Below are 8535 nucleotides of genomic sequence, written 5' to 3' on the forward strand. Positions count from 1 at the left end.
GTGGAGTTGATAAACATTTCTTTATCTTTTCAAACGCGGCTTCACATGCCGGGTTCCATCCATCAGTTGCTTCTTTCTTTAAAAGTTTAAAGAATGGGAGGGCATTTTCAGCCGATTTTGGAAGAAACCGGGTTAGCGCAGCTAATCGTCCGGTCAGCTGTTGGACCTCCTTTTTGCTTTGGGGTGCTTTCATGTCAAGCACTGCCTTGCATTTATCCGGGTTTGCCTCAATTCCTCTATGGGTTAGCATGAAACCCAAAAATTTTCCAGCTGCTACCCCGAACGCGCACTTTACCGGGTTGAGGCGGATGCGATACTTCCTGAGCTTTTGAAACGTTTGCTCAAGATCCTGAACATGATTCATCATATCAAATGACTTCACAATCATATCATCTATGTACACTTCTACATTTTTGCCCAGCTGATCTTCGAAGACCTTATTCATCATCCTATGGTAAGTTGCCCCTGAGTTTTTAAGTCCAAATGGCATCACATTGTAACAATAGTTGGCCTTTTCAGCAATAAAGGCCATTTTTTCTTGATCCGCTGGGTACATTGGGATCTGGTTGTATCCCGAATAGGCATCCATGAAAGACAGCAGACGAAATCCAGCCGAGTTATCTACCAGCTGATCTATGTTAGGCATAGGATAAACATCATTTGGGCAAACTTTGTTTAAATCTGTGTAATCAGTACAGATTCTCCATTTCCCATTTGGTTTTTTCACCATCACCACATTGGCTAGCCATGTCATGTACTGTATCTCTCGAATGAACCCAGCATCTAAGAGTTCTTTAACGTGTTCTTGTAGAATTTGTTTCCTTTCAGGTCCCAGTTTTCTTTTCTTCTGAGAAACTGGCTTGGACCCCGGATAAGCTGCCAATTTGTGACAACAGAATGCGGGGTCGATGCCAGGGATCTCTGACGACTTCCATGCAAATACATCGTTGCTTTTAAGAAAGTCAGCCAAAATTTGCTTAATCTGGGGGTCTATGGCCTTACCAATGCGGGTAAACTGACCAGGCTCTTCCCCCAGCGTGAGATCCTCAAGCTCTCCATCAGGTTCAGGTCTCGACATTATTTCTTCTCTCATGTCGAGTTCAACCATGTTGATCGGCTTCTTAGATTGCTGAGGAATTAGATTCCTACCGGTTTTATCCCCCGAGTGAATTCGGGGTGGGCTCTAACGTCCCCCTTCATTTTCTTTGATAGTATCAAAGTAGCAGCCCCTGGATTCCTTCTGATCTCCACAAACAGTGATTATTTCATTCTTATTACTCACCATTTTTAATTTCTGGTGTTTTTTTGAAACCAACATGTCCCACTGATGTATGGTTGGTCTTCCCAGAATTATATTATATTCTGAAGGGAAGTTGGCCACTATGAACCTAACTCGTTCTGATCTGAACGCTTCTTTTGCTCCCAGGGTTAACCTGAGATCAATGTAGCCTTTAGGAGGCGTATGCTCTCCATTAAAGGCTACCAGCATCGTTTTGCAAGGTTTGAGGTCCTCTTCATCCAGGTTCATCTTTTTAAAAGCATCATAGAGTATGATGTCGGCACAACTCCCTGCATCCACGAAAATCTTCTTGACCCAGCAATTCACTAGGGTCCCCGCAATGACCAGTTCGTCAACATGACCCGGCAACACCCCGCGCATGTCCTCTTTGGTAAAGTATAAAAGAGGTGGATCTGGCTTGGTTGGGTCTTCTTTGAACTTGGGACGATCTCGAATAGAGAGTACCTCTTTCAGGTATTTTCTTCTAGAACTTACAATATCTCCTCCTCCCCCCAAGGCTCCACTAATTACATTTCAATCAAACTCCACTTCTGGGAATTCGTCATAGTTGGAATCATTTTTCTGATTCTTATCCTGTTTGTTCTTCTTTTCAGGAATGGGACTTTTGCTTCGATTCCTATTTCCCAACTTCCTTTTGTTCTTTCTGGAACCTTGGGTTTTTATTACGTATTGACGTAATCTACCATCTCTTACAAACTTCTCCACCGCATCTCGGAGATCCCAGCACTGATCAGTTGTGTGACCTGGACCATCATGAAAGGTGCAATATTTGGACTTATCTAATCCTCCTCTGTCAAATATGAGACGAGGTCTCTCCGCCTTTTTCATCTCCGCCGTGGCTACTTCTCTCCAGATTTGAGAAGGCGACGCATTCAAAGGTGTATACTTGTCATACCTCCCAATGTGGTCCCTCATGTCCGAGATTCGTTGGCGTTGATCTTTCTTCTTGTTGTCAACTCGTTCCTTTCCCTTCGGGGGTGGGCTCCTCCTTCTGGGGCTTGCTCTTTTGTCTTCATCAGATTGCGCATTTGCAATCTCCATTTGCTCTAGTTCGAGATATTTCTTCGAACGAGTTCTAAATTCCTCCAACGTCCTTACTGGGTCCTTATAGACCGACTTGGCGAGTCTGGATCCACCATCCAGACCTGCCACAATGAGGTGGACGTGGACATTCTCTTGCAACACTGGGACCTGAAATGCAGCATCCTTGAACCGGTTAAGGTATTTTTGGAGGGTTTCTCCAGGTTGCTGTCGTATCTTTCCAAGAACGAACTCGGACTTTGGATGCTTCTTGTTGGTTGCAAAGTTCAATAGGAACTTCTGTCCGAATTCCTCAAAGGATCCGATGGAATTAGCAGGCAGGGTTGAGAACCACGCATGTGCTGCCCCAGTTAGTCTTATAGCAAATATTCGGGATATGAGAGGTTCATCAATTCCCCGAATGTACATGTCTGTGTCAAAGGCATCTATGTGCACTTGCGGATCCTGGCTTCCATCATATTTCGGCAAGCGTGCCGAGTCAAAGTCCTCTGGGAAGACAGCGTTTAATATTTCAGTAGTGAATGGGCTATTATTGTACTGCCCCCTGCTGTACTTCCTCCTATATCCGCCAGGTTCTACTCGCCCTCGGATGTTTTGAGGATCCTGTTGATACTGAGCTCTAACCCGGTCCTCCTGACCGTCGGCATATGCCTGATGGTTTTGTGCATTTTGGCCATCAGCGACCTGGTATCCCTGGTTCACCAGGTTATCAGGGTTTTCTGCATGAGGAACTTGGTATGACTGAACTGAGTTCCTAGGTCCTTCTCGACCATTGGCAGGTTGGCCTTCAACATTGGCTATTCCTGGCATAGTCTGCCGTGTTAATCGTCGCTCCAGGTCTTGCATCCCTCTATTATTTTCCTCCCGAATAGCCCTGAAATCTTGTTGCCGTTGCAAGTTAGTACGGGTTTCCAGCGCTGCTATTCGCTCCATGATTGCGGCTAACGCGTTGTTGGCCAACCGAGTATCCGGATCAGCCGATTGAGCAATGCGCGCAGCCAGGTCGCCAGGATGCTAGGCAGGGTTGCTTCTTATTGGAGCTACGTTCGCCGCAGCCCCCCCCCCCCCCCCCCAATTTCGACGCACTGGCGTTGAAGCGGTGTCTGAAACATCGTCTTCGACCTGGACGTGGTCGTAATCCACATTGTTTCCGATCTGGTTGTGAGGCTGATTTATCTCCTCAATGACTGGATCCAACGGTTGATTCTGGTTTGGGAGTGGCTGCTGGCTACTGCTCCTCGTCTGGATTGGTTAAAAATTATCAAAATGATTAAAAAAATACGACAGCAAAATTAAATAGTTTGACAACCTATGCATCAATAATACTTCCTGAAGATAAGATAGAGATAGTATAATAACTACGGTGCCAATTCAATGTCTAATAATATCAATTCATACGAATAAACAACTGATTTATTAATCAATGGGCCATGGCATTATACGTAATATCGAAGTCACATGTGATAACCGTCATCATCAAACTTTGATAGATAAGCTCAATCAGTGCAAGGTCCCTCATGCACCACACGTGTTAAGCCTCATATATAACCCTCACAATCACTACCAAACTAGTTTGAAACTTCACCTCTCCACACCACACCACACCACCTTAAACACAATCTTCCTTTCTTTCTTTTTTTATTAAACAATCTTTTACATAACACAGCATTTGTTGCAGCTGCTATGTCAACTTCACAAGGAGAAATCAGCTTGTGCAAGAGGCACGTTTGTGGACCCTTTAGATCATTCGGAAGGAGATGCAATAGGCTTGGTAAGGAGCAAAGGGCAAGGTTCTATATCCTCCGGAGGTGCATCATAATGCTCGTTTGTTGGCAAGAATGAGGTGAATCTTGAAGGGAAAGAAAACAAAAATGAGTTACCGTAAATGATAGTTTCTTCCATGCTCTGTGTGAATCTTTCTTTGTATATGTATATACTAGGATAGAAATTTGGTCAGAGAAGATTTTGTAAAGAAATGAAATAGTAGCTCAATTGCAATCAAATCCTTGTTATATATATTCTTTACTATATGTAATGAGTCAAAGTTTTGTTCTTCTTCTCGTGTTCATATATATATAAGCTTTGTTTTAAGTTTTTCTTGAATGCAATGCTTGTGCTGGCTGCATGGGATTGGAAGTTTTGGAAGGACTAAACTTTATTTTTACTGATTTGTTTTGCATTTTATACCCCACCTTATAGATTTTTAATCTGTTCAACGCCGTAGAAATTAATGAGTACGAAATTGGATTATGTTGATTATAGTTGGCTCTAAAATTTAATGGGTCTGTGGCTGATTTCTACTGGTTCGGCAGAAACCCATTATTTTCTAACTACGATTATTATTGCTTTAGTCGTTTATAATGTTGGGCCAATGATTCTCCACTTCTCTTCAATCTACGAGGCAATCTGGCATATTTTTTCCCCTTGTTATGTGGCTCACATCACCCTCAAAGAAAATCTTGGATCTGTCCGATGTTTTTAATTTTTTTTTGTCACTTTTTAATTATGAAAGAAAGGAAAAAGAAATCCAAATCCAGAAATCCAAGTGGGATCTGGTACTGTTATGGGCCTTTGACTTATTCTAATTTTTTTTCTTAGTAGTTTGGGATTTAGCTCATGAATAACGTGGTTAGGATTTTCTAGATCCTATTTGTATTCCCTTATAAACCGAGTGACTTGTAACGAGTGAAGGTGAGGTGAATATAGTACAGACAAGCTGGATGTAACCTGTATTAGATGAACCAGGGTAAACCTCTATGCGAATTTGTCTTCCCTTTCTCTTTTCTGTTTTCTCGATTTGTGCAATTTGTGTGTTGATTTTCAACATACACTTTCAACTCCCTTATGGACAAGCTAGAGGAAGGTTATATTTGTAAACATATAAGTATTACCGGTAATACTTCGCTCAATAGTGTATTACCGGTCAAACATATTGTGGTTTGTAAACAAAAAATTTATAAATGTAAATTTTCCCTTGTATATAAGCATAACATCTATAAGAGGAAGGTTATATTTGCAACCTCTTTCGCTTACAATATTTTATAATCAAATCTTAACTGTTTAATTTCTGTCAATCGGAATATTATAATTTGTTAAAAATTAATAATTAATTAATAAGTATGACCCAATAAATTATAAGGAAATGTTATATTTACAAATTTTTTGTTTACAAATTCTTACAAACTACACTAAGTATGACCGGTCATATTTCAATCAAGAGTGTATAGCCGGTCATACTTAGTGTAATTTGTAAAAATAAATTATAAACTAATCCTTTCTCTGAATTATAACGGTTAAATTGATGAAAATTAACTTAAAATTTGATTATAAAACAATATAAACAAAAATATATTATAAATATAACATCTCATGTAATATCAAAATAGGCAGTTATTGTGACCACCATAAAATGTCAAGGATGTGGGGTCCATTGGTCTTTATCAAATCTGAATGGATTATCCACTTCCCTGCCTATATATTTAAGGATACCTTTCCGTATGATATTGCCCTATCAAGAAACTTCTCCTGACTCATTAAAAAATATTAATGTCAAAGACAAGTAACCATAATTTAGGAAATACTTTGGATTTTCGAATGGTGGAGATACTAAAGAGTGGGGTTGTTGGATGTCTCATCCTTCTTTGACAAGCTATGACAAGGGTGAAAGTCTTTCAAATCCTTGAAATCCAAAGCCCCACACCTTCTTAGGTGAGGTTAACTTGTCCCATTTTAATCAATGAATTTTTGAATGAATAAATATTTTTGACCCCACCAAAATTGAGTCGTCAACTAATCAAGTTCTTCACATTAAGTTGGGATTGCTTTAATATCGCTTTTCACTTATTTTGATAACAGCGTTACCTTCCAACCTTGAACAATTTCCGGTCCCTTTCCTTCATTTTCTAAAGTGGCTATTTATTGACGTCGTGTGGGTTATTTAACAAATATAACATAATATTCTCTAGACTCTTTTAAGTATATCAATATATATCAAATTGTTTTTAGGCTTGTAGTTTTTGTTTTCTTAATGTTGCCAAATCGTTAGGCATATATGATGTGTCTCTTCTTTTGGAATCTTTAATTTTTTTTAATTGATACATTGTAATTATAAAAAGAACGCAAATGAACCCCTTTTTTTCCCCTACCTTTTGCTTTTCATCCAAAAATAATAATAATTTTATTTATAAATTCAAGTTACTTGAAATTTTAATAGATAAATAGAGAAGATTGAATGAACTCCGATGCTGTTGAAAATTTTAAGATTATAGGAGCTCCTTCGCTCAGCTATAGACCAAGAGATTATCTGGTTGCGTTTTGCACTTGTAATTCTAAACAAAATAAAGAAATAAAAAAAAAATTGGCAGCAGTTGGCGGTAGGTGTCTTTGTCCCTAGTATTGAATTCAAAAGGACCCATAAATACCCAAAGACCTTTTACAAGTTTTCAACTTTAGATCTATAACTTTTTTTTTAAAAAGAAACTTTTATTTCTAAATTTCTCATTTTAACAGGAAAACAACACTCCTTAGAGGTTAGAACCCATATTGAAAGACATGTTAAAAAAAATAGATAGATTAACTTTTTACTTGAATGCTTGATATGTACTTAATTAGTCAATTATTTAACTGTGATCGTATTGCATGCCTTTATTTTTATTTTATGGATTATGAGAAGGAAAGGAAGAAGAGAGAGAGAAAGAGAATATTATGAATGGAATTTTAAGTGAATATTACCTACCAGTCATGCAATGCATTCATACTTTTAATAATTCAAAAAGATGGTCAAGCTGTATAAATATCGTCAATCATATGACGAATGCTTCTCTCTCTCTTTATATATATATATATATATATATATATATATGGGATAGGATCCGTTTACAAATTTTTTTTGCAAATTATACTAAGTACGACCGGTCGTACACTGCATGATTAAAGTATGACCGGTCGTACTTAGTATAGTTTGTAAGAGTTTGTAAACAAAAAAGTTTGTAAATATAATATGTCCCTATATATATATATATATAAAAGAAAAATATTTCTCAAACTGCTTGAGATATATTTATCTTCAGTTACTCCAAAACTATGTCATTTTGTTTATTGATTTCCTTATATTAATTGATTCACTTTGAATGGTTATGATTTTTACTTCTCTCTCTTCCTTTATCACCATTGATCTATCTTTGTATGATTATGATTTAGTGGCCGGAGATAAAGTTATTTCAAGCAGCTTGAGAAACAGTAAGCCCTATATCTATATATATACACACACAGGGTAGGTTCTTTTTACACGAGTGTAAGACTAATCAGTGTAAGACTAATAAGTCTTACACCACATCTCAACGGTTGATGGACGGAAATCATCGGTTGGTATTAATTTGTAGTGTAATTAATGATTAATTAATATTAGTTAATTCGTATGACTTTCTAAATTATAACTGTGGGATGCACAAAAATCAACGGCTGAGATGCGGTGTAAGACTTATTAATCTTACACCGGTGTAAAATGATCCTGATACACACACACATATATATATATATATGATAGGTTATTCTACCTACTCTTTTTTTGCCTACCACTCTCCAACACTGTTCGATCAGAATCTCAAGAGGAGTGAGAAATAATAAAGTTAGTTGAGATTCTGATCTAACGGTGTTAGAAAATGGTAAGCAAAAGTAGGCAGAAAATGAGGTAGGTAGAATAACCTATCCCTATATATATATATAGCCGATGCAAAGAGCTGCAATCTGCAGTTGAGACAACAAAATGGGCCCACTGCTCTCTCTTTTTAAAAAAAGGATCTGCATGGGTATCCTGATTTGCTGTATGTGCAGCAGCTGCAGAAATGATTTTGCCATAGATATATATATATATATAGGGGAAAACATTGTTGCAACCACTTTAGATAAGGTTGTCTACAGCTACCCTTTTTTTAACTAAGTACAACCGATCGTACATTAAAAGTGCATTTTCTCTCTTCGCCATGTCAGCCGACAGTGTCTGAGGAGAGAGAAAAAAAGAGCAGCTTTATTGTTATAACTAAGTACGACCGGACGTACTTAGTTAAAAAGGAATAGCTGTAGATAACCTTATCTAAAGTGGCTGTAGAAATACTTTTCCCATATATATATATATATATGAGATAAGATCCATTGATACAGGTGTCAAATTTTGTAATTCGATACCAAATTCTAAC

The 8535-nt window shown here is 37.9% G+C and overlaps 1 protein-coding gene across 1 annotated transcript; it reads right to left on the bottom strand.

The window, feature by feature from the left end:
• Positions 1–1183: 1183 nt before the first annotated feature.
• On the bottom strand, positions 1184–1660 carry LOC133292620 (uncharacterized). The gene has a single exon (XM_061491044.1). The coding sequence runs from the start codon at positions 1658–1660 to the stop codon at positions 1184–1186; it is 477 nt and encodes a 158-aa protein (XP_061347028.1).
• Between the last annotated feature and the right edge of the window lie 6875 nt (positions 1661–8535).

The sequence above is a fragment of the Gastrolobium bilobum genome, unplaced genomic scaffold (genome assembly GCF_033153095.1).
Source record: "Gastrolobium bilobum isolate Gb01-03AN ecotype WA unplaced genomic scaffold, APGP_CSIRO_Gbil_v1 utg2408, whole genome shotgun sequence".
Taxonomy (NCBI): Eukaryota; Viridiplantae; Streptophyta; class Magnoliopsida; order Fabales; family Fabaceae; genus Gastrolobium; species Gastrolobium bilobum.